This window comes from Chlorocebus sabaeus, chromosome 1 (assembly GCF_047675955.1).
Source record: "Chlorocebus sabaeus isolate Y175 chromosome 1, mChlSab1.0.hap1, whole genome shotgun sequence".
Taxonomy (NCBI): domain Eukaryota; kingdom Metazoa; phylum Chordata; class Mammalia; order Primates; family Cercopithecidae; genus Chlorocebus; species Chlorocebus sabaeus.
In genome coordinates this window covers 96,089,843-96,117,542 of record NC_132904.1, presented here as the reverse complement: position 1 = coordinate 96,117,542, position 27,700 = coordinate 96,089,843, and the positions used below count along the sequence as shown (strand labels likewise).

Here is a 27,700-nt window from a genome sequence, read left to right as displayed (position 1 = left end):
AATAGTATAAAGGCTAAAGAATAACTATTATAAAATTATAATTTAAAAAATATAGCTCAAATGATTCTAAAAAGAGTTTATATTTACTTCTATTTGGGTTTGTTCTTCTATCAGTCCTTTTTCTTTAGATAATCTGCAGTTTTCTTTGTGTTACACAATATAGGAAAGATTTAGTTGACAGGAGAATGTGTTTAGTTCTTTGAAATAAAGAAATGTAATATAATCAATTAGATATTTTTGTTGCATGGTAATATAACCATATAGAAGTTGAGGCAATATTAGTGATCATATGTGAATAATGTGTATGTTCTATATTTTTATATAGCTTTGTATTCTATATTATATGTATGATCACAAATACATATCTTATACATGTATTATCCTCATATATATGTATATATGGTACATATATGTATATATATCAATATTTGCATAGAGTATTGAATGACCATATATATAAAAATGAGTATTTTATTGCTTTAAAAATATATTTAGTATAATTAACACATTAAAAATGTGTTTAAAATGAAAGCATTACTTTCAGTCTAAAATTATCAGCTGTTACATATTATTTCAGACTCTCTTATCATACATACTATCTAAATTTAGCCCACAATATAGGTACTGATTTAAATATAATCAAGCTGGAAATGTTACATGCATAGCGCTTAAATTATGACCACAAGTTAATTTCTAATCATTCTTCAATTAAAGCAAATAAACTCTGACATATTAACTTTCAGCATTATGATATTATTACTGCAAATACTGTCAACTCTTCTTCAGAATAAAATATCTCATTTTAGAGTTGAGATATAGAAAAATAAGCTTAATCAAAACAAAGTCAGAGAAGGTGAGACAATCAGAAAAAATATATTGTGTTAGAGATTCCTTTAGATAATATGTTATACATAATAAAGCTAATCAAATTCTGTTTTATATGGTGAAATTTAGCATTGTAAGGAGACACATTTTTTTTTTTTTTTTGGAGACAGAGTCTCGCTCTGTTGCCCAGGCTGGAGTGCAGTGGCTGGATCTCAGCTCACTGCAAGCTCCACCTCCCCGGTTCACGCTGTTCTGCCTCAGCCTCCCGAGTAGCTGGGACTACAGGCGCCCGCCACCACGCCTGGCTAGTTTTTTGTATTTTTTCAGTAAAGACGGGGTTTCACTGTGTTAGCCAGGATAGTCTCGAACTCCTGACTTCGTGATCTGCCCGTCTCGGCCTCCCAAAGTGCTAGGATACAGGCTTAAGTCACTGTGCCCGACCAGGAGACACTTTTATAATTAACTACTATAAAATACATATTTATATACGTAAACATTATATGCATAAATATACGCACATATGTATGTATATATGTGTGTGGGATATATACACACACACATATATGTGTATATATACATGTGTGTGTGTATATATATATAAACCTTCAAGTCTTCTGAAAGCTAGAAGGTTTAGATTGTAAATGAATGTCAATGAGATACTCATTAACATTTATAGTGCACCTTATTATATTAAATTGTATATAGCATTTTGCAATGCTAACAGAGGCTTAAGGGTTGTTGCCTTATAAATTTAAATTAATACCTGAGGATATTTTGTAATGGAGACCTTGATATATTTTGGTTATTTTGATACTCAGAAAATCAAATAATTAATTAGTCAGGACTTTTACCGGAAAGACACATGGTGACTGACAGAAACAGCATTAGTTTCCAGGAGGAAGCCATCGTCGGTCACTAGAATCTTCTGTGTCTCAGTACGTTTAACAGCTCTGGTGTTTCTTCATTAAAGAGTGCCCTGTTTGAGATAGATAACAATTTTCTTAAACAGAGAAAATAAACAAACAAAAAAGCAAACAAATACAAACAAATGCAAAAATCTCCTAGTAACATGACAAATAACTATTAGTGCAAAGATCAGATTAATACACACTAAAGAGCAATAATACAGTTTCTGCTAGAATTCATGTAATACACAACACAAGTACTTAGTAAATGTGATCAACTCTCCTTTTCACATTTATCTACATTGAATACTCCCTTCAATGTTTTTACTTGAATAGTAAAAACAACGGGTTCTAATGGGGATAATTTTTCCTCACAGGGAATGTATAATAGCTATATTTATTTCCTTAGACAAATTATTGGACTAGAAAAATAGAATAGAAAAACCAGTTACATTAGAATATACTCCTTTGGTCTAGAACATAACTAATGATCAGTTGGTCAAGTAATTTTACACATTGTGCCTGTAGCTCATCAAAACCACCACAGGAATTTTTTCTCATTTCATTATTAATGTCAACTTCCTTTGTTTATAACTCCTATGATTATCTGTACTGTGTTATATTTCCCTCCTTTGGTGAATCATTTCTTTCAGTATCTTTTGCTAGCTGGAACCTAAGGGAAAAAGAATTTTCATGAATATTTAATGTTTTTGTCTAATGCCATTTTTATAACAATAACCAGTGTAGCACATTAATATAATTTGGTTCCTTTTTTTTTTTTCCCTGAATGATACAATAAACATGAAAAGAATATAAAATTCTGACACTAAACTTTCTGCAAGAACTTGACAAATACACATTGGACATTTCTATAATTCACAAGTACCTCTAGAATTTTCACGTGTCAGCCATGTTCTTCTTGGCCCAAAGCCATTCCGTTGAGAAATAATTGTCAATTATGTCAATTATGTTTGAATAATGATTGCCTTCTTGGTACCTGGTCCCTCCTTATCAAATTAGAAGTCTAGGTTATCTCTATATTTTAGGAAGCATCTGAAAAATATATACAGGTATTTTTCCCCTAGCTAGATCAGAATTTAATTTAGTTATGTCAAAGAAAGGAATTTATTGTTAGTACCTCTACCCGACTGGAGTCAGTTACATTTTATTTATAATTTTAAATATAAGTCTTGGTAGTCTATTTTAACTTTATATTTGGGGATCACTAATGGAGAAGAAAGCTGAGACAATAATGGTTAATTTATTTATAACAAGCATAAACAAAGAATTTTTCATCATTTTCTCTATTTTATGAGTAAATATCAGAAATACATACAATTTGAAGCACAAAATAACAACCTCATAGCTAATTGTGACAATTTAAAACATCTTGGTTATTTATACACTGTTTTTAGCAGAAAGGAAAAAAACAAAATCCACATATCACATATAATAACTGGAGAGATTAAAGTTGCCAGAAGTACAATTATGACTCATGAAAACTGCACAGTTGAGTTAGCAAATTTTCAATTTATGATTAAATTGACCTTTTTTGAAATTGTGAATTTTGAGAAGGTAATATAGCTTTGACTTAACTCATTTTGATGAGCTTGTGCTCAGTCCCATACTCCTCAGACTGGTACTTCCCACTCTATTTACAATGTCCTAAGGTCCTCTGTTGTTCTAAATATTCTTCATAAACAAATACAAATGTTATTACAACCCTTAAGGGCTGTTTCTGGGACCGGCAAAGGGAAAACTCACAGACATTCGTGTGCACACACATACACAGGTTGAGAATCATCAAAAGGAGAATTGACTCATGAAGATAGCAGGAGAAATTGGACACAGTAGCGAAGGATCTTCAGTAAAATTTCAAGGAGTTATTGGTCTTAGATAAAGAACTGATTTTTGGGTGGAACAGTGTGGAAAGACTGACAAAGAACACAGGGATAAATAAGTCAGTGTCAAACAGTGATACATACTCTGAAGAAATTAACAGAGTAAAGAGACAACCTGTGACCAGAGGATAGAAAGTGCATTGCAAGATTAAAAAGCCACAAATAGGAATTTGGAAACTACTAATTGGAATTTGTTTGATCTCACATTTTTAAAATAACTTATTTCAATTCTTAGAATATGTACTTTTTATCAACTATGACATTGGAAGAATAATATATGAAATGACATCCCATTTCTTGGCATTTTCCTCTGAACGATTGCAAATATTTGCAAGTAAAGTACAATAAGTAGATCATAGTGTTAGGATTCAGTCATAGATTACAAAGAATAAATGCATTGTGAGGTTGACTGCATGTACGAGTACTTTAAAGCATTAAACCTTAATAGGACTGAATATATGTCTACAAAATAAGTCAAGTAATAATAGTATATTTCCACTTGGTTACAAGTTAGTCTTTTAAAAATGCAAGTTGTTGATAGTGCATATATCTGCAAACTGAGAGAGAGAGAGAGAGGGAAAGAGAGAACAAGCGTGAGAGAGAAGTATCTATTACAGACTGCTGGTTTCGCCAATTCTATACAGTTTCACCCACGGTCGTATGCAATCCGGTCCCTACCTAACTTTTTGACTTCATCTTCTAACTTTTTAGACTCACTCCATTCCCACAACACTGACTTTCTTGCTGGTCCTCAAGTATGCCAAGCACATACTGTGTCCTCTGCCTAGACTTCTCCAACATCAGTTCTTTCCATACCTTAGAGTTTTAAATCATTGCAGACTGTTCTTTCTAGAAGCCTTTCTTGGTTACTCTCCTTAAAATCGCAAGCCCTCTCCTGTCAGCCCTGTCACTGATTTTTCTTACATTTGCCCTGCCTTATTTTTATTCTTAGCAATTACCAGTGCCTGAGGTTAAACTCGTCTGTTTACATCTTAATTATCTTTTTCTCCTACTAGAATGTCATATCCATGGAAGCAAGGATTTTTGTCTTGTTTATCTTCACAGAACCAGCATCTAGAACAACAACCACCATAGAAAGTATTCAATTATTATTTTTTAGATAATAACTATTGAATAAACTGAAGTCTCTAAGAAATAAATTATTTGGCAAAAGATAATACAAAAAAAAAAAAAAAAAAAAAACTGGGTGGGTACGTAAGTTCATGCCTGTAATCCCAGCACTTTGGGAGGTGAGGCAGACAGATCACTTGAGGTCAGGAGTTTAAGACCAGCCTGGCCAACATGGTGAAACCTTGTCTCTACTAAAAATACAAAAATTAGCTAGATGTGGTGGTACTTGCCTATAATACCAGTTACTTGAGAGACTGAGACATGAGAATCACTTGAACCCGGGAGACAGAGGTTGCAGTGAGCTGAGATTGTGCCACTGCACTCCAGCCCGGGTGATGCAGTGAGCCTCTGTCTCAAAAAGAAAAAAAAAGAAAAAAAAAAACCTCAATGTTTCTTAGGTTTTCATACTACAGTGATATGCTGTATAATGACATTTCAGTCAATGTTGAACTGCATATATGATGATGCTCCCATAAGATAATTATATTTTACTGTACTTGTCATATGTTTAGATACACAAATATTTATTTTGTTACAATTGCCTTCATTATTCAGTACAGTAACATCCTGTACAGGTCTGTAGCCTAGAAGCAATAGGCTATATTATAGCCTAGATCTGTAGCAAGCTGTACCATCTAGGTTTGTGTCAGTAAACTCTACAATGTTCACACAATGATTATATCCCTGTGTGATATAATGTGAGAAATAAGATATTTCTCAGAATGTGGCTCAGTCATTAAGAGATACTTGACTATACTAATAACTACCATTTATTAGATAAATTATAAGCATTGTGTTAAACACTTTACCTACACAATCTCTAGGACATCTCTTATTGATGTAGCTAATTTGCCCCAGGTCACACAGTTAGTAAATAATGTTAACCCTTAAGCTCCATCATTTCTTACAAGAGTCCAAAGCAATCCCTGCAAGAGACTAGACAACATTTACACTGACACAATTGGGACTGGTACAGAGTGAATAAAAAACCCTTTAAAAACATTTAATTAACATATGCCTTAAATGTTTGTCATGTAATCTTTAATTCTGTATTCTTATATAGAATATATTTGCCAATTATTATATAGCAGTGACATCTTTTTACGATTATAAAGACTCTGGTGGAAAAATGATTTCTTTTATCTAGGCATCACAGGAAACTGTAGTGTATAAATAGTGTCTGTGTTGCATCATATACAACTTTAAACTTATTTCAAGTGGACTAAAAGCATATGAAGTCATCTGATGGCAGGATTCTTGGAGGCTTTCATTATTTTTATGCAGTTCTCTCATACATACATCATAGCAGTTTTAATTGACTATCTCATAAAGTTTAGGGCTTTAGCCTTAAACAAACTTTTTGCCAAATGCTCTCCCTCTTGGTACTCTCATGTATCTGTGATTTCCAAAATGCTTATTTGACTTACATAATTACAATAACACGGACAACTTACGTAACTAGACTTGGAACAAATACAATTGAATCTTGGTAAGCATGTGACTGACAAAGTGGCAGTGAATAAACTAGAGATTAGTCTACTTACCTGTGAATATCATCTGTATTCTGATTATTTTCATTTATTAAGGTAACGATGGATTTATTCTGGGAAATTAGAACAGTAGAGGTTGAGTAAAAGTGTTTCTACTCCCATTTGCATGTGATAAGGCCTCAATGTAAGGGCTTTGTATGTAAATTTTGGTGAAATGAATACAATGAAGGAGTATCTCTTTTTCAGTGGACCTTATTCTCCATCTCAACCATGACTCTTCGCTAAGACTGAAGCTTGTGACATTTTGCTTGGAAGTACCCTTGAAGGACTGAGTAAGGTGGGAATACGGCTCAGGAAAAGGAATATAAAATATTTTTGAGGTGAATTGCTTTCAAGGTATCCTTGAAGTTATCTAGCTCAATGCACCTGGGGAAAAGAAAAAGATAATAAAATGTGGCCAAAGTTATAGCAGGAATAAAAAGGAATGTATCTTCTTATGGCTTGCTGTCATACATCCTTTGAGGACCAAGCAGCAAAAAAAATTTGGCTTTCAAATTTAACCAGATTGAGTTATGATATTGTTTATCTTATAAAAGCAAATGACAGTTCTGTGTCCTAGAAAAAGTGCAAGCAGACTGAGCTCACAGTGTCCACATGTTTTGGAGGCATTCTTTAACATGATTTTCTAGTGTGTTAAACACAGTGAGGCATAGTGAAGTTCAGTTTTTCTCAATCTTTTTAATATAAACATTTTTTAAGCCTCAACAAAACCTGCATTGAATAGGGTCCGGCAAGAATTTTAAAAGGAGCCACACTAGTTTTCTGAGACTTCAAGTCAACTTCATAATTTTATTTAAAATATAAGAGTAGAAAAAATATGGTTCAAGATTATTTACTACTCAAAAGTATAATTAATGGAGATTGGAATCAGAAAGAAAAAAGACAACTGCTCTAGAAATCTGATGCCAGAAATAGTTTGTGACTCCTACCACCTAGTGACTGATATTAGAACAGGGTAAACACCCAACTATGGCTCATGACTCCACATCAGTTCTGACAGGTCTTGTGTTGTGTTGGGATGCTGAATACCATTTCATGGCTGAGTGGCAGTAGATTTCCTTTTCTGGCAATTTGGGAACTGAACATCATGACTAAGAAGGAGTATGTCCTTCTTAAAGTAATATAGAAAATATTTTAAAATATTCTTGAATGCCTCAATGAACTATTGAAGAAGAGAAAAACTTACTAGACGTCAAAGCTAAATAAGAGTGGCAAGCTGGGAACCAAAGAAAACTTTACTATTAAGTGATTTTGCAATTCTCAATGTACTTCAGATTTAGGTATATGGCTGCTTTGAAAGTTGGGGACCAAAACCAAAGCCTAGGGCCACAGAGCTAGGTAATCAAATAGGAGAATCCATATACCTAAGATCCCAAAGGAATATCTCTCTAGAGAGATACTCCATTCATAAAACAGTAAATAGAATTTTCAGGTCTACACTATGGGAATAAATGGAAGGAATAAGGAAAATCTCAATAGTCAAAAATTCAGTCAAGAGTCATAAAATGTACAGGAAAACAAATAACTGTAAGTTAGAGTCAATAGAAATGATAAATGTCAGAATTATACCAGCAAAGACTTCAGATATTTGACTTTTTAGGCAGATTACATGTGTTATAAAAAAAATAAAGGAATTGACACCATGAGAAAGAGGAAACAGGAATAAAAAGTTTATCTAAAAAGTAGCCCAGAAAGACAACAGCAGGAAACTATGAAAGAAAGAAACACAATGATAGTGAAAAGGTCTTAATATGTCTAATCAGATTTTTGGAATGAGAAAGAGAATGGGATGAGGCAATATGTGAAAGGATAGATAATTGTTAAGATTTTCCAGAATTGATAAAATTTACTAATTTTAAGATTCTTGAAGACCAGAAAAACCCCAAAAGAAGAAATACCTGTGCACATCATATTGAAAATGCAAAATAACAAAACCAAAAAGCAGCCAGAGAGAAAAAGAAAGTAACTATAAAAGTAGGAAAATCAGACTCACATTTGACTTCTTGATAGCAAGAATGAGATTTTAAAAATTAAAATAATGTACTGTGAGATAAAAACAAATGAGAATAATGTACTTTATTGCTAAAGTAAATAAGGAACCTATTAGCCTGAGGTAGTCTCTCTAACTCAAGCACTTAGATAAGCAAACTGAAACTTAACTTGGAAACCTTCCTTGTAACTGACTTAAGAAAAATAAGTCTCAGCCAATCACAAACAGTCAACTAGTGATTGGTTATACAATTAGGGACCTCCCATCAGCTCATATCTAAATAAGGCAAACATCTAGCTGTAGCCAATCGGGTAATTTTTCAACTTTGCTTTTGTGTCCAGCCTACAAATTCTCACTGCTCAGATGACAGAGAAGAGCTCTCTGAACCTCTTTCAATTTTGAGTGCTGCCTGATTTATGAATCATTATTTGCCTAAATAAACTGCCATCATGAGTGCAAAGTAATGCCAGGAGCAAGCAGTAGGAGATCAAGCCTGAGGATTATACAAGGCCAGATTGCAAATTATCCATAGGTCAGTGAAAGGAGTGAGTGTGAATTTTATTAAAAACACCATCATAAATAAATAACTAAATAATCACATAACTAAATTTAAAAGTTCTCTGATAACCCAGTATTACCTATTTTTTTTGCAATATAATGTACTGTCAAGTGAAGAGTCATGAGATTCACAAATGTGAGGAGGAGACTTTATTTATTATAAAGGGTTATAGCCTGAAGGATGTCCATCTTGACAGGCTGTAACTCTTTATAAGAACTGAAGTTTCCTCTCTCAATTTAAAGATCTTGTGATTCTTCAGTTGCTACGTCTGACAGATGAGCTTGGGGTTCTGAATGGGACTCATAGTTCCTCCTGTATCCTTTTGAATATGTATGTTTAAGCAACCTGTTCAGCATAAATTCCTGTTCCACCCTCCCCTCCCTCAAAGTGCCTGTTAATGGTCTTTACAGAAGGCTACCCTTTCTAGCCCATCAGAATGGCTACCTTGCAGGACATAACCCTTTATGAAAAATGAAATCTTTCCAAAGTTATAGATCTTGTGGTGCTTCAGTTGACAGTACACAGGATCAGATGACGTTCCATCATTACAGAGAAGACAAACAGATGTGATAAAGTAATAGGATTTGCCTAATGCCCCCAGTAATTCAAACTCGGCATCAGAATTAGAGTTGCACCTTCTCATTCCTGGTCGGCAGGTCAAATAATATATTCATGCTGACTTTTTCATTTCCTACTGATAGGAAAATCTATCCAAAGTCCAAGTTGTTGAAGAATTTCAGAACAGATTGGTATCCATTTAGGAGAAGATCTTCTGATAATGAGTGGGATGACTTAGGAGATGAAGGCCCGGCTACGTGCAGGGAAAGGGCCTCACACATTTCAAGATGTGCGACTTATGGAAGAGGAGACTTGGGTTACTGCATCGTGGAAAACAAACCAGTGAGAACAGGAGAACACCTGTCCAGGGTTCTGCATGAACAAGTAAGTCGATTAAATTCTGACTAAAAGAGTTTTCAATATGTAATTTGAAGAATATATACTCTGTGCAACAGTGAGAGGTAATAAAGATTTCACATGGATAAATTCATTTTCTGAAAAAGTTAGTAGAGCAATGAGGAAACCTGAAAGATTCTGAGTTTTAAAGATTTCCTTTGAATAATGTAATATGAATAAGATTTTAGGGCCATGGTCTCTAGCAAGAGAAATAAACCCATATTTACTCTGTTATTTAAATTCTCTTTTAATTTAATTAAATATGAAAATAAGGATCTTTGCAAGGCAGTTAAGAGTAATTATGCTTAGTTATTGTTGGCTAAATTGGGCTTTTAATGATTTACTTAAAATTTAACCCACATCCCCTTGGAAAAATTGGCATTTTGAATCATTCATCTGGCAGTTGAAACCACAGGGCTAAATTACATTTAAACAATGTCTTGTTATAGGCCCATGGTTAAACTGGGAATTGTAAATAATTCCAAGGCAATGTTTGAAACAGCAAATAGAAATGCCCTTAGGAGTCATATATATTTTTGTTTTTCATTTCCACATTAAACCTTTTTACCTGAAATATTCATATTCTCTAAAGACAAGGCAAATATGTCTGATAAAAAATAAGCCAAACAAACAACAAACTTGGGAACATATTCTGTAAAAATATATACTATTGTTATAAAATATTAGGCAGCTCCCTTGGTGGAATTTTACTCACAATGTGACAAGAATCTGTAAGCGTGGTCTTCTATGTTGTTGTTGACAAAGGAATTACAAAGAAATCTCAATGAATGAAAAAGAGATACTACAAGGATATGTAGTGGATGTTTCTGTATCTCAAACTTTAATCCAAATGACTATTATTGATTTTTCCCCCACACAGTAATGACTGAGAAGCATCGTGATCAAGTAGATAGGAACTAGTAAGGAAAGAAAAGAAATCTGAATTCTGGGCAAAGCCTAGTCCATAATAAACTGCCTCACTCTATTTTAGCTTCTTTATTCTGTGCCCAGGTAGCACCAGCCTTTGCAGACTCCTAGGAACCAGTTACCTGATTTCATTAAGTCCTTTGAAACCTCACAGACAAAAAAATCTCAATAGAGTCACTATAATTTCTCCATATTTTTTCTGTTAAATGGCTTTAAAAATTCTTAATATTGTTTATTTCAGAAACAAGCATTTAAACTATTTACTCAAAAAGAAAGCTATTGATTTCAATCCCTAACTCAGTTCTTCAAGCAGATAATAATTTCATTATGTTCTCAGCTAAATAATCTGTAGCAGTAATTCTAAATAGTATAAATAGCACATTTAATTTACATGAGTTTAAATATGTCTTTTAATAGCTGCTGATCTCAGACTATGCCTAACACAGTTTGATGTTGTATCCTCTAAATCTCACGTTGGGTTGTAATTCCCACTGTTGGAAGTTGGGCCTAGTCGGAGGTGACTGGATCTTTGGGGTAGATATTTCATGAATGGTTTAGCCCCATCCTCTCAGTGCTATCCTTACAATAGTGAGCAACAGTTCTCACAAGATCCTCTTGGTCCTGCTTCACCTTCCACCATAGTAAAGGCTTCCTGAGGCCTCCCTAGAAACCAAGCAGATGCCGTGCCATGCTTATACAGCCTGCGTAACTGTCAGCCAATGAAACCCCTTTCTTTATGAATTATGCAACTTCAGGTATTCTGTACAACAACACAAGAACAGCCTAACACAATGTCCCTATATTTGGAAAAGTTTTCAAGGTAATATTATCCCTCCCTCCCTTCCTCCCTTCCTCCTTCCCTCCCTCCCTCCCTTCTTCCTTTCTTTCTTTTCTTCTTTCTTTCTTTCTTTCTTTCTTTCTTTCTTTCTTTCTTTCTTTCTTTCTTTCTTTCTTTCTTTCCTTTCTCTTTCTTTCTTTCTCTCTCTTTCTCTCTTTCTCTCTCTCTTTCTCTCTCTCTCTCTCTCTCTCTTTCTTTCGACAGACTCTCTCTGTTGCCCAGGCTGGAGTGCAATGGTGCAATCTCGGCTCACTGCAACCTCTGCCTCCTGAGTTCAAGTGCTTCTCCTGCCTCAACAGTCTCATGAGTAGCTGGGATTACAGGTGCATGCCACCATGCCCAGCTAATTTTTGTAGTTTCAGTAGAGATGGGGTTACACCATGTTGGCCAGGCTGGTCTTGAACTTCTGACCTCAGGTGATCCACCCACCTCAGCCTCCCAAAGTGCTGGGATTCCAGGCATGAGCCACTGCACCTGGCCAACTTTCTATTATATCTATTAAAGTAACAATAACTATGTATTGTTTATCTATGTTCATTGTGCCTTGATAGTTTTAAACCATTGTGATTGGCTCACACAATCTTTGAAATGCTCTGAGAAATGTCAGACTAGATTAAGAAAGTAAGTCTAGCAGAGTTGCAGCCTAACTGAATTTGATATCAGAAGTGCAAGTAAATTTGATGGTCAGCAAAGCCACCCACCAGAAAGATACACTTGACAGATACCTTGAATATTTTCCAGAAATGTATAATAAAAGCAGAAAGTACAAGAAATAGGTGACCACAGTCAATTGGGCAGTGACCCAAATATAAGACGCTGTATAAAACGAATGTGGACTATATATAGCTATTCTTGTGCTATTGTTCATCTGCAGAAATCACTTCATTTCTGAAGTCTAAGAGTTATGTATTTCAAGGTTTGAAAGCAGAGAAATATGATTCTGTAGAGTCAAACTGAGATTTTTATCACCCAGGAAACGGAATAGCTAAAGTTGCAGATATTACAGACAGAAAGAATTCTACTCCAGGAATATATGTAACAGAGCACAGATTATATATCCTGGATAAATTTAATAGAGGTGGCCAAATAAGGCATACCAGAGAAGGCACAACACCAGGACTTCAACTGAAAAGGAGGACCTATGGCCTTTATGAGGCAGCCTTGAAGATACCTTGCTCTAAGTTCCTTCCAAGGAAAAACTTTCAGTTCAACTGCAAAGGGAGCAGTGACCTGCCAGCTTCCAGTTGTCAGCAACTCCAGGAACTACCTGTGTCTTAGCTTGGGCTATGTGATTCCCCAGCAGCCCCAACTAATGACTCATCATGGTGGTGGTACAGCACCTGTCCATTTCTGCCTAATGAGAGATGCCCCTAATAACCAATCTTGGCTCTGGAGGTACACATAGGGTTGGCCCAGGCTGCTGGTTTCCACCAGAGGTTATTTTGCCCTCCAGGGAACATTTAGCAATATTTGGAGATTATTTGCTGTTATCACAGCTGACGGTATGCTACTAGCATCTAGTAGTAGGGGCCAAGGATACTAATAAACATTGTATTAAGTTGGTGCAAAAGTAATTGTGGTTTTGACATTAAAAGTAATGGCAAAACCCACAATTACTTTTGCACCAACCTAATAATATTCAGCCTTCTTCAATGGGGACATTATCTCAAGTGAAATAAGCCAGACATAGAAAGACAAATACCATATGTTGTCATTCATATGTGGAATTTTTAAAAGTTGAAATCACAGAAGCAGTGAATACAACAGTAGTTACCAGAGACTTGGGAGGGTGTAGGGGAGGAGGCATGGGAAGAGGTTGGTTAGTGGATACCAAGTTACAGAGTTAAATGAAGAAAAAGGTACAGTGTCCTATCACACAGTAGGGTGACTAGAGTCCACGATAAATTGCTAGAAAAGAATAGTTGGAATGTTCTTACTGCAAAGAAATTATAAATGTTTGAGGCGATAGATATGTTAATTATCCTACTTTAATCATTACACAATGTATTAATGTATTGAAACAATACATTTTACCCCACAAATATGTACAATTATTATATGACAATTATTGAAAATATTGATCCCAACATTTATTTATTTATTTATTTTTTTGAGACAAGATCTCACTCTGTCACCAAGACCAGAGTGCAGTGGCATGATCACACCTCACTGTAGCCCTGCAGCCCCGATCTCCTAGGTTCAAGCTCTCCTCCAACCTCAGTCTCTGGAGTAACTAGGACTATGGGCACATGTCATCCTATGTAACCAAATTTTTTATTTTCCTTAGAGACAAGATTTCACTTTGTTGCCCCGCCTAGCCTCAAATGCCCAGGTTCAAGCCATTCTTTTGCCTTGGTTTCCATAGTGTGGGCATTACAGGTGTGATTCACTGCACCTGGCTGAGCCCAAAATCTCAATAGTGCTGAGACTGAGAAATCTTGACCCAGAATTTATCACATCCGAACATGATTTGAGGATTTCCCTCAGCAATCTTCTATCTTCCTCCTTTTCTTATCACAGGTGTCAGAGCTGCATGTTAGTCCAAAACCTTTCCTATTCAACTGTGCTCCATCTCCTCTTTGGCATTTCAGTTGTTAACTTTCTCTTGGCATTTCTTATTCAGTCTAAGAGTCCTGATTTCTGGAACATCCAACTGACACCCTTTAATAAACATTTATTAATCATAAAAAGTATCAACCACCATACTAGCTGCTAAGAGAAAAATATAAATAAGACATGAACTGTCTTTCAAGGAGATCATACAATATAGAAAACCTTCATAACACAAAATACAATGAATATTAATATATTAAAATTCAATGGAAGAGTTACACTACAAGAAGTTTCAGGCATACCTACTGTGCATGTCAGAGGATTCAGTCAGTTAGTATACTGTTTATTTTTAACGTATATAATATACATTAATAATATAATTATTATACGTTAATAATAATATACATTATAATATATGTTAATAATATAAATATTAATATGTGCATTCATTAATAATATAAATGTTAGTATATAATATATGTTAATAACATAAATAATAATATAAATATTTTTAATATTTATAGTAATATTTTAATATTTATTTTAAATCTGAGTAGGGCAGAGGTATTTCTCAAGTGTGGAGTTGTTATGATTCTTCAGATGGGGTTGGGCAGCATCTGTCAGAAGATGAAGGGTAAAGGCTTAAGAGGGCAGGGAGGTCCTGACTGAATGTTACTTATTAATGGGTAGTGTTTTTGCATAAAAGCAAAACTGATTATTTCTTTTTAGCATAGAATTGCTGGCAGTTATTAGGCTACATAATAAATTTCAGATTCCTTTAGATGTTTATCAAGATCCTCATAAATTTGTTAAAATTTGCCTTTGCAGACTTACCTAATATTTTCCCCACATACACACTAAATTTTCATTCATTCCTCAGTGAGAACCTGCACATCTATCACATACCAAGTTTCTGTGATAGGCAGATATGATATGAGAAGACATGATATGATATGATAGATATGATAAGAGAAAGACAGACACAGCCCCTTAGGTCAGACTGCTTTAGCAGTTGAGTATTATTTGCCCCTTTCCAAGCTTAACATGCTTCTTCTTTGTTGGTGCTCCTTCCCATGACTAAACTTTCATTAGCTCTCAATAGTCTATTTCTGCTCTGTATTTTAAGTTTCATGCCTTTGAAAAAAAATGTCCTTGACCTCTACATTAATCTAACACTTTGTTGTGCTTTTTGTAGCAATTAGTTTGCATCCCAGGCCACATGAATGTTATAATAATATAGCAATTATGAGTGTGTCTCCTGATCTAAACCTGTGAACACATCGAAAGATATGCCATATCTTGTCTAGACTTGTCTTGCAGGCACCCAGCAAAGTGTCGTGCATCGTTAGGTACTCAATAAATGATCACATTTAATTTATTTATCTTTAAATTGTCAACAAAGCAAATAATAACGAAATCCTAATATCAAATATATATTGTATTCATTTTTTTGTTCTTTCTTTATCTCAGATCTTGAACACAACACATATTTAGTTATCATTAGTTCTTAGACATTTATCTGTGCTGTGCTTACTTCTATAGACTTTTCCAATATAGAAGCTTCTTACTCTACAGATGTCTTGTCTATATTACTGTTTTTCATAACACCCTTCAAAAAAAGGCCACATCAGGCAAGTGCAAAGTACAACAAAGAGAGTCCTTGAGGGACTTGTTCACATTTTCTCAGATGACACAGGAGAAAGAAGAATCTGTAACAGGCAAATTCACTATCTTTGTATATATTGGATGTAATTACTTCAACACTTTCAGAAAAGAAGAAAGCACCTAAGATTTAAAATACATGAAAAAAATCAGTATACTGGATCAAATTACTATATCAAGAAGCTTAATTATTATTAAAATTGTGGGACTAGAGATGAGGAAAATGATTTACATATATGGTACAAGGATTTTTATGTTGAACTCATTTCCTACAACACTTTAAAACTTTTTAATACTTTCGCAAAAGTGACTATAGTATGTGAAGTATTTGCAATATTACAGAAAGAACATGAGATTTGGAAGAGAAGACATGAATTTTAAATCTCAGTTAGACATGTTTCTGCCTGTGTGATAGTGTTTGATACTTTTAACCATTCTGACACTTTGCTTCCTCATCTGAAAATGAAAGATAATTGGTAATAATAGTTATTGCAGAAATTTTTATGATACTTACATGAAATAAATGAAAAATGCTAGTAGTAAAATAAGGATTCAATAAATATTTTTATCTTAGTCTAGTTTTCTCTTTTTCAACGTAAGATTTAAGTATAAAAGAACAATTATTAATGTTTAGAGAGGATTTAGGGACTAGATCAAAAACAATAAAATGATAATTTGGGTCACGTGAAAATAGTAAGATCTAATCTTTATTTGAAGTCCACTGTTTCAGTTTAATAGTTTAAAGATGTATAAGACTAAGCTTTTAATATTACCAAATGATGTTTAATAGTAAAAATTATGTCATAAACAATCTCCAAATAACATTTACATCTTAACTAGGGATATAAAATTGTATTTCACTTTGCAATGAACTATAACATAGCGATAAAACTTACTTTTAAATTTATCATTTCATAATTTATGATCATTTAGACTAAATCTGGTATGAAGTTCAAGTTATCTATGAATAAAACTTGCTTATCTCCTAAGGTTCTCTTATTGTAGGTATCATGTGACTTGAAAAGTCATGGTGACATTTTTTAAACTATAAAATGGCTACTCCATCTGGGTTTACCTATTACATGGAAGAAGAGAGTTGCCAAACAGTAGATTTCTTCAAGCAAACTAAATCATTCTCTTGGTATCAGGAAAATTGAAACACATTAATATTTCCTTTAAAAATTATGTGTACAACAATAAATTTTTGAAGTCAAATTAATTTGATTCTTAAGCTGTGTACTTTTAGTACAAGATTAATTGTTCTTAGAAACAAGAGGTACATGAAATGGGCAAACAGTTAACTTTAAATTGTGGTTGCAAAATAAAACGGTGATTGCAGGAGATACTTAGAGCAGTACTCACTGTTCTAAAACAGTTACGGTGGTTTAAATGCTAGTAATTTTTTTCTTTGCCATTTTCCACTTGACTTACTCCAATACATTCTTAAAACTGCCGTGCTGAATGATATTAATGGTGCAAAAAATTGACTAGGATTATAGGAATGTATGTATTATTTTTATGGGCATTTTTAATTGTACGTGGTTTTTTTTAGGTTTCTAATTAAAACCAGCAGTAAAAATGATGTCTTCGTGTTTAAGCCTACAGTTTTAGACTTAAACACATCTCATAATTAGCAGTAATATACAGATAGTTCAAAAAGATATAACGCTGACACATTAAAGTGGATTGGAAATCCTATTATGAGTCGTATTATTGAAACAGACCCTTGTCAGCAGGGAAGGAGTCAACTAAATAAACCACTGTAAACAGAACGTGTGCTGCTTCAGTTTCTTTCACAGATTTCCTGACGTTATAGACTAAATGTCAGAGAGATCAGGACATAAATGATGGCATGATCCCAAAGGGAAGAGTTTATCAGTTCCACTGTATTTAAAACTACATTGAACACTGCATATTTTATCTGTCTGAAGATTTTACTACAGACATGAAGTGTAAGATGCAAAAATCCACACATTTCTGCAGACTAGTGTGACAATTTACCAAATAATAATCTCTATTTCTACTCAGTGTTAGGCAGCCACCAATTAGAGGACTGAATTCTCAGAGTCTCTAAGGGCAGTTTCACACTTCACATTTTCAATGGCAAATTGTATTTGACATTTCATTTAAAACCCAAGACACCATAACATGAAATCTTCTAGGCCATTAATGACAAAGCATTAGGGTAGCCTCCCACCTCCTCGTTGCCTGAGGCTACCTCTGCTGTTTCCCAGAAGGCTGTATCATTGCTCCAGCATCTTGTCCACGGCGTAGTGTATTCCTAACACGCTACTATAATCTAAATACCAGGCATGGTTCTTAGATGTTTATTACATACTTCTTACAGCTGTTTGCCAATAAAATGCCACGGACAACTTGAGCTCTGTAGGCCATAGCCCATTAATTGAAGTTTTTGTGGTTGTGATGGTGGGGGTGGTAGTACCTATTGTATTTTTAATGAGCATGAGAAAGCATAGGCAATTTTTTTTAAATAAGAGAAGCGAAAAAGAGTGCTTAGTTTTACAAACCCCCTGCTTTGTAATTACCATCTATTATTTCCATTGGGTGGGGAGGGGTCTTACTTACCTTTGAATTCCTTTTCAGTGAATCTAGTTATTTATTTGTAGTGTAGGTAAAATATGGGCTTTGAAACTAGACAGATGTGGGTTCAACATCTGATTGTACTAAGCACTAATTGTGAATCTTTTAGGATTTTACCTACCCTCATTAAGACGATGTATTTGCTTGTGAAATGAGGATATGTATTCTTTAATTATCAAAAAATTCTGGATGAATAAGATTATCTCAAGTTAGATGTCTGAATCTGAGATCAAATCTTCCTAAGCAGAACAGGATTGTATTTAAGAACTCATGCTCTGTGGTTAGACCATCCAGGTTTGAATTTCAGCTCTTCCTTTTTCCAGTAGCTAAAACTTGGAAAACTTATTTAAAATCTCTAAGTCTGATCTGTGGTAGCTTCTAACCACATATGGCTATTGAGTATTTAAAATGTACTTAGTTCATATTGAGATATTCTGGAAGTGTCAAATATATATGAAGCTTTAGTACAGAAAAAGGAATGTAAAATATCCCAGTTCAATATATGTTGAAATGATTCTATTTTTCGATTACATATATTGGATTTTATAACATAATTTATTATGTTTTAAGTGTTTCCTTTTTCTTTTTTTTTTTTTTAATGTGATTACTAGAAAATCTAAAATTACATATCTGGCTTATTTTTGTTACTCTTTTTGCATTTCTATTGGGCGGAACTTCCTAAGCATTTTTCTCATCTGTAAAACAGAGTTAATAATAATATTTTCTCCAAAGAATTGTCATGGTTATTAACAATGTCATGTATAAAACACATTTATTCTGTTGCCTAGAACACAGTAGCTATTAGTGTTACCATCACTTGGTTCTTTTCTTCCTCCCCCAGGCATGAGGGAGAGCAAGTGTCTCCAAATTGTGAAGTCCTTTTGCTATATTTTTGTGGTTCATATCCTTAAAATAGGAAGAACAAAATTGCACTGGTTATCTGCAGGTTTTCAATGTTATATGCTACTGTGTACGTTCAATATTTTATTTTATTTATTTACCAGTCAGTTTCTAAGATTTCTTAGAGCACAGAATATGTCTTAGACATTTTTACATCTCCAGAACAAGGTCGTATATTTTTACCTGTTTTATTGTTACAGGCTTTATAATTCCAAAATATTATATATGTTAAAGGAAACATTAGTATAAAATAAACTAACTCTAACTGGTTACCAGTTTCAGTTAAAAAAAAAAGATTTTCTTATTATTTGAAGGCTGATAGTCTATTATATCTAATCAAATAAGGCATTAAAATACAAGGACGTTAGTAAGTGCCACCAGTATGTGAATAAATGTTACTTTTAAATACTTAGCTTCTGAGGCTGGAAGAAAGACATTGCAGTTTCATCAGTTAATATTTACCTACTAAATGACTCATTTGTATATCCTATCTCTCATGCACAGAAACCCTTCTAACCACATATCATCTGACCTACTAAATCGTTTAGAATGGGCTTGACACTATTATTTCTGAAAGCCTAGCAACCCACCAACTATCAATATTCAAAACCAAACTAATCAGAATTAACATGATTTTTTCACTTTTATACCCTAAAAAAAAGGAATCAAACAAGAAGTAAGATTTTAGTGTGTTAATAATTCTAAAATGCCTCTTAGTGGATTCAATTAAGTCTCCTGCATCTGGAAGATTTTTTTAAGGGCAAAGCCAGAGACAGAGAGAAAGCAGCATTTTTACAAAGATTTTGCTGTATTTTTGTTCACTTGTAAAATATTTCTACTCTGCTGTCTATTCATTTCTCTTACAACCTCATAGTTCAAACCAACCTCACTTCTCTCTAAATCAGTAGTTTTCAGCCTCACTCTACATTAGAAACCTCTGAGGAGCTTTTAAGACATTCTCATGCCCAGGCCTTACTCCACCAGACCAATTGAATCAGAGTCTCTGAGTAGAGCTCCCCAGGTGATTCTAACGGGATCCAAGTAGATTTTGGCAACAATATTTTGAGGGTTCTATTTTTTTCGGTAGCACCAAAGAAGGGAATGGAATTCTCATGTGGCACAATATTAGAAGCCCAAACTCAGCAAAGCTAAAGGTAAATTTGGATATTTCTACTCTGTCTAGTGTTTATCTACCTCTCTCTCATCCTCCACATCTAACACAAATCTTACTAAATTTTCCTTGTATTAGTCCATCATTCCATTGCTACAGTAATAGCCTAGTATTAGCTATCATCATCTTTTTGCCTGAACCACTGAAAGTTCCTAATATCTTATCTTTCAGTAATGTCACTTGTCTCCCTCCAGTTTGTTTTTTTAAACTTACAGGGTGATATTTTCTAAATTAAAATGTAATCACTTCACCAAGCTCATCAAATCCCTTTAATGCCTTCAGCATTAGTGCAGAATATATTCTTCATCTGACCTATGGCATACATACTACATGGGCTGGCCTCCAACTCTGACTCAACCCACAACGCATAGTGCTCTTTCTATTATTCATTCCACTCCAGTCCACTAGCCTTCTTTCAGTTCTCTGAACACAGTCAGCTCCCTTCCAACACACTACCTTTCACACATCTTGGGTAAATCTAGAATGCTTTTATTTCTAATCATCCTTACAGTGTAGTTGACTTATCACTACCAGAGAAAAGATCTTCCTGACCATCCCAACATATGAAATATTACTTTACTACATGCTCATAGAACTGGACCTTTCCCCTGTAGAATGGTCACCCCATCCCAATCTGGCATTACACATTTATTAGTGTGAATACAGGGTGATATTCAAATTATGTCGCAACTTGTACAGCAATATAAAATAATATATAATTAACATATAAAGCAAAAATTCAAGCATATTCCCCATTCTCTAAATACACTAATACACAGTATTTTTATATGAGTGACTGTAAACTATCATTTATTAAATGATGATTTATAGCATAATTTGTTCATCAAATTATTCTAACTATGCCCACATTTTTGTTGATTTTTAAAAGGCATTTTCGCGATCTTTTATTTGTATCAGATGTTATGAGCTACGTCAAGTCCTTTTCTATCCTACGGTTTACATAAGAAACCAGATAAAGCTATTTAAATGAAAATCTCATTAAAATCATGCTCATTAGATGACACTATCAATAAGCAGAACATTTATCTTTATACCAACAATAATACGCCTGGTGCCGAATATTCACAGCTCCTGTCAAATTAATGGTAATTACACTACTGTGCTTTTGGCCTTGAAAATACTGTATTTTTAATACACTCAGTGTCAATATTACTGACCAAGTCGCAAAAAGTATTTATTGCAATATCTTATTTAATGGGTCTCAACTTAATCCTTCTGGTTAAAGGTGTGCAGTAGAGCCATGTGGTAGTCAGCCTCATTTATATTTACAAATGTATTTTGTTATTGATCGAGAAGACAGACATTTGATGGGTTTTAACAGAACTGTTGCATTAAAAGGTAAAGATGAATAGTGACGGTAAAAGGAGGACTTTTCATCAGTATCCCCAGGTCTAATCTCCTCTAAATCAAACCCAGGGAATTTTCTCTATGAGTCTGGAGCCTGTAATGTTTCCCAGATCCCCAGCTGCCCCTGTTACACCAGAACCCCAGCGATCTTGGTCTCTCTCCAGTTCTCTAAAAGCTAAAGCCAAGGAGGCCATAGTTTCCCTCCAACAAAGGGACTAGTGAGGATGCTGACTGGCAATGTCTACCACAGATATTTCTGACTAAATGAGCTTCAGCCTTCAGGGATTGGGTTCCGTGTACCCGCACCAGTGAACAGGAGTATCTTTATGGCTGAGTGCCCCCTGCTCTGCCCTGAGTGTAAGTGTATAGGTGGAGGAGGGCTAGCTGGACAGCTGACAGGCACCAGCCTTCTTACCGAAGTCCCCATTCCCAGGGCAAGGCAGGAGATCAGAGAGTGAGATGTTGGTATCTCTTTTTCTCCTTCAGATTCAATGACAGAACCAAGTGAGGAGACAAGATTTAAAAGAGACTGAGTAGTATTTACATTGACCAATCAAAATAGAAATGGATTAAACTGGATGTGGGAACTGGAGACCTGCTTCTGTGCCTACCTAGTGTTACTGTTTTAGTTGCTGGACATCAAGAAGGGTGGGGAAGGGGAAGATTGTATTGTTGAGAATGGCAGCCATTTATCCACTTTACCAACTGGGTTTTGTTGTTGTCATTGTTGTCATTTGTTTGTTGGTTTGTTTTTGAGACAAAGTCTCACTCACTCTGTCACCCAGGTGGAGTACAGTGGCACAGTCTTGGCTCACTGCAACCTCTTTCTCCTGGATTCAAGTGATTCTCTGGCCTCAGACTCCTGAATAGCTGGGATTACAGGCACACACCACCACACCTGGCTAATTTTTGTATTTTTGATAGATATGGTTTTGCCATGTTGGCCAGGCTGGTCTCGAACTCCTGGCCTCAAGTGATCCACCTGCCACAGCCTCCCAAAGTTTTCAGGATTACAGGCATGGGGTTACAGGCATGAGCCACTGTGCCCAGCCCCAACTGGTATTTAAGCATTGTAATAATCTATCAACTGGATGGTCTTTATTGGTGTGTATACTGGTTAAATACCTGTACCAGTCCATTTTCACACTGCTGATAAAGATATACCGTGACTGGGAGGAAAAAGAGTTTTAATATGACTTACAGTTCCACATGAACTGGGAGGTCTTATAACCATGGTAGAGGGCAAAAGGCACTTCTTACCTGGCAGCAGCAAGAGAGAATGAGGAAGAAACAAAGGCAGAAACCCCTGATAAACCTATCAGATCTCCTGAAGCTTATTCACTAGCATGAGAATAGCACAGGAAAGACTGGTCACCATGATTCCATTACCTCCTCCTGGGTCCCTCCTACATGTGGGGATTCTGGGAGATACAATTCAACTTGAGATTTGAGTGGGGACACAGCCAACCCATATCATTCTGCCCCTGACCCCTCAAATCTCAGTACCCAAGTCACCTCTTGAATGCTTTACTGCTTAAAAATTTCTTCCGCCAGATATGCTAAATCATCTCTCTCAAGTTCAAAGTTCCACAAATCTCTATGGCAGGGACAAATGCTGCCAGTCTCTTTGCTAAAACATAACAAGAGTCATCTTTGCTCCAGTTCCCAACAAGTTCCTCATTTCCATCTGAGACCACCTCAGTCTGGACCTTGTCGTCCATATTCCTATCAGCATTTTGGGCAAAACCATTCAACAAGTCTCTAGGAAGTTCCAAATTCTTCCACATTTTCCTGTCTTCTTCTGAGCCTTCCAAACTGTTCCAGCCTCTGCCTGTTACCCAGTTCCAAAGTTGCTTCCACATTTTTGGTTAGCTTTTCAGCAACGCCCGACTCTACTGGTACCAATGTACTGTATTAGTCTGTTTTCATGCAGCTGATAAAGACATACCCAAGACTGGGAAGAAAAAGAGGTTTAATTTGACTTATAGTTCCACATGGCTGGGGAGGTCTCATAATCAGGGCAGAGGGCTAAAGGCACTTCTTACACTGTGGTAGTAAGAGAGAATGAGGAAGAAACAAAAGCGGAAATGCCTGATAAACCTATCAGATCTCATGAGACTTATTCACTATCACGAGAATAGCATGAGAAATACTGGCCCCCATGATTCAGTTACCTCCTCTTGGGTCCCTCCCATAACATGTGAGAATCCTGGGAGATACGATTCAAGTTGGAATTTGGGTGGGGACACAGCCAGCCCATATCAGTATTGAAGCTGTGTAATTATTACTTTGACTCTCATCTCCCCCTAGAGTGTAAGCTCCAAGAGGTTCAGGGCTGTGGAAAATTTGGCTTATCTTTTCTCGTGCATTGCCTGGCTTAAAGGTGTATCATATAGCAAGCCTTCAATAAGTGTTTGTTATTATATGAATGAATGAGGGGAAATCATAATCATTCTCATAATATCTGCTATTTCCTTTGTTTTGTGGTTTCATACCACAGCAACAAAATCACGTTTACCTTATGAAATTAGACTCTCACTAACCTACAGCTTTTTAATACAAACTGATTGCAAAAGGATGATTAAGAATCCATTTAACATTTATATTATCTTAAGGAGAGAAATACAGTAATACAGGAGTGGGCCAAGGAGTTAGGGTATCTGAAGATCATACTGAGTATCTTCTTTAGAAAAATAATATACAATTTTAAGTACAGAATTTGGTACAAATTGAATGTTTGCTTGATTAGGGAAAAACATCACAACACATTGCAAAATTGGAAAGAGTAACAAGTACTAAAAATACAAAATACAGAAAAATAAAATAATGCTTTCCTTAAATGTTTTATGTCCCTCTAATCATTTTTAAATAGTTCTAAGTAATTTGTTTTTCTTATAAAGGAAACTTCAGTTATGGAAATGCTAAATATTTTTGCTTGCTTTTTATTTAACATTTTCTAATCCTATTTCATTGGTTTTTCACTCTCATATTTTTTCATACTCCATGTTAATTACAGAGTTTTCCACATTGTCCATTTTACCTTCTTCTTGGTTCTTTTTTTAACTTGTTTTATTTTTATATCGTGTTCTAAAAATTAATTTTAATCAACCACTGTTGCTTCACCTGAGTTCTTGCATTTCATTTTTTTCTGTATTATTTTCATTGAAACCATTATTTTGTTACTTTTTTAAAGTCATGGGAAAATGTTTGGTCTGAACTTTGGATTTGGATCATAATCCCCAAAGACTCAATCCCAAATGCCTTAACCCTAATATTGAAATCCTGACATATCAAAATTCCTTTTGTCTAAATACCTAAAGTTTAAAACCCCTAACGCTTGAAAGAAAAATTCTGAAAATTCCCATCACAAGATAGTTGTTTCATGTTAAGTTTAACTATTCTCTTGTTGTTGTCTTTATTTGGGAATGAAGTATGGTTTAAGAGGATGCTTACAGGTGACAAGCTGACAAGGGGTAGATTTGTGGACTTAAGTTTTAGGTGTCAACTTGACTGGAGTAAGTAATACATAGAAACCTGATGAAGCATTATTTTGCATGCGTCTGTGTGGGTGTTTCCAGAGGAGACTAGTGTGTGAACCTGAGTGGACCAGGTGGGGAAGATCTGCCCTCAACGATGGTGGGCACCATTCAATCAGCTGGGCCCTGGAGAGAACAAATACAGAGGTGAATTGGTCTCTTTCTGAGAGCTGGGACAGACCTTTCTTTTTTGTGGTTTTTGTATGTTTGTTTGTTTTTTGAGACTGAGTTTCACTCTTGTTGCCCAGGCTGGAGTGCAATAGCATGATCTTGGCTCACCACAACCTCTGCCTCCCGGGTTCAAGAGATTCTCTTGCCTCAGCCTCTGGGGTAGCTGGGATTACAGGTATGTGTCACCAGGCCCAGCTAATTTCTTTTTTTTTTTTTTTTTTTTTTTTTTTTTTAAGTAGAAACAGGGTATCTCCATGTTGGTCAGGCTGGTCTCGAACTCCTGACCTCAGGTGATCCACCGCCTTGGACTCCCAAAGTGCTGGGATTACAGGCGTGAGCCACCAGGCCTGGCCTGAGTCATAGGCACCTGGGTGACCTTTCTTATGTCATCTTTGACATTAGAACTTCAAGCTCACTGGCCTTTGGACTTTCTAAGTCTTGAAGCTTTCAGCCTACAAATGAGAATTGCACCATCAGCTTCTCTGGTTCTTGAAGTAAAAACATTGAAGCTTCCTTAATAAATGGAGAAATGTCCTATTTGTACATGTGCATTTGTAAAAGATGAAGTTTCTCAAGATCTCAGCTCTTTTGATGACTGCATATGCAGTTGTAACTTACTGTGATTTTCTATAGATCTTGTCAAAAATCTCGGGTTGTCTGCCATGGTATTTCAGATGACTCCAGTTATAAAGCTTGGTGCACACACTAACTGACCATAGTGATATGCATTCATAGATTTTTCTGAAGTATTGTGCTTTTGCATGTTTCTCAAATAATTCCTTTTTTAAATATGTAAATAAATGTTTTCAGAATAATTTAAAAATTATTTTTTCCAGAATTATATTTTTGGGATTTTGATCTTTCAAGGTTAGGATAGTTCTCCTGAATTTTCTGTTTTATGATAGCATCATTCTAGCAAAGGTTTCTAATAGTATTTTTATATTGATTCTTTCCAACTTTTATATGGTTCACCAAGGAATGAATTAGATTTCCTTGCCCAGTCATTTGTAAAAATTTCCTTCAAAGATTACATGATTTGTTGCCTTTTCTAAAATTTGTATCTCTGGATTGTTTGACGGTTCTCTGCGGGGCTTTGTTGCAACTTTTCTTTCTATGCAGCATCCGCTTGATCTCTGTCTACTCTCTCTAGATCCTGCAACTCTTGTTTGATGCAAATAATAAATTTTTTCCAACTCTGCCTTTGCATTATGCCTTCATGAGGTATATTTTTACTGGCATTTCCCTGGCAGTTGTACTGTCATTCTGTTAGTGAACACTTTCCCATTCGAGGCTTCTATTGAACCTCACTTCACATGGCTTCTATAAGAGTCATACAGTCTGTGATTGATATATGCCTCAGTTTCAATGAAAATAGAGAAGTTATTTTTTTCTGTTTACCTTGTCGCTTTTGTAGGAAATGCAGAAAAAATAAGTTACTCTATTTTTCTTCCATATTCATACTGGAAGTCTTGGGATGTAGCTTTACTCTGCGTTCTTTTGCATTGTTAATTTTGTTAAATCTGACCAAGACATTTTTATAATTTTAAAGAAATTATAATTTATTAAAGGCTTGGTGTCTCTGACTGTAAGACAGCAGTTGCATGAAAGGAATGAAATAATATTTAACCTAAGGATCATATTAATATACCTCATGCCTATACTCTGGTAGTTTCTTGAAGGGAACATAAGGTCAATCAGAAAGGAAACCCTGAGGACTAAAGGCATTGGCTCTGCTGAATAAATGTTAGATAGATTATAATCCTTGAGAGAAGTCTCAGGGCAAAGTAGTCATAAGCTAAAGCACAATCAATAGCTAAACTAGCTAGCAGGAGAGGCATTTAGCCTGAAAGCAAACATTCCACTATTTCAGACATCCCAGCCATCCCAGGAGAGACAGGTGGCTTTACTCTTAGTTAAAAGGGCAGTGGATCTCAGGAGATATTTGAGATGTTAACAGGCTTACATTGACCACAAAGGTAATTTGGTACTTTGTGTTTTTCATCCACATGCTTCATTACAAATGCACAACCTGTTTGTTTAATCAAACCTGACTGTGGAAATGGTATAAAGGTTTCTCTCTGAGTAAAACATCAGAGCAGTTTCACGATCTTGGAAAACAATTCTAGCAGCAGTGTATTTTTCTGTGTGTTGGCTGAGT

General features: G+C 35.2%; 1 protein-coding gene across 1 annotated transcript in view; it reads right to left on the bottom strand.

Annotated features, from left to right (window-relative positions):
- CNTN5 (contactin 5) overlaps positions 1-27,700 on the bottom strand; it is a 1,322,079-nt gene that overhangs the window by 795,023 nt on the left and 499,356 nt on the right. Inside the window, exon 3 of the mRNA XM_038004871.2 lies at positions 1,677-1,801. Within this exon, the coding sequence (XP_037860799.2) occupies positions 1,677-1,731 (55 nt within the window). The 5' untranslated portion in view covers positions 1,732-1,801. The remainder of the gene's footprint in view (positions 1-1,676; positions 1,802-27,700) is intronic.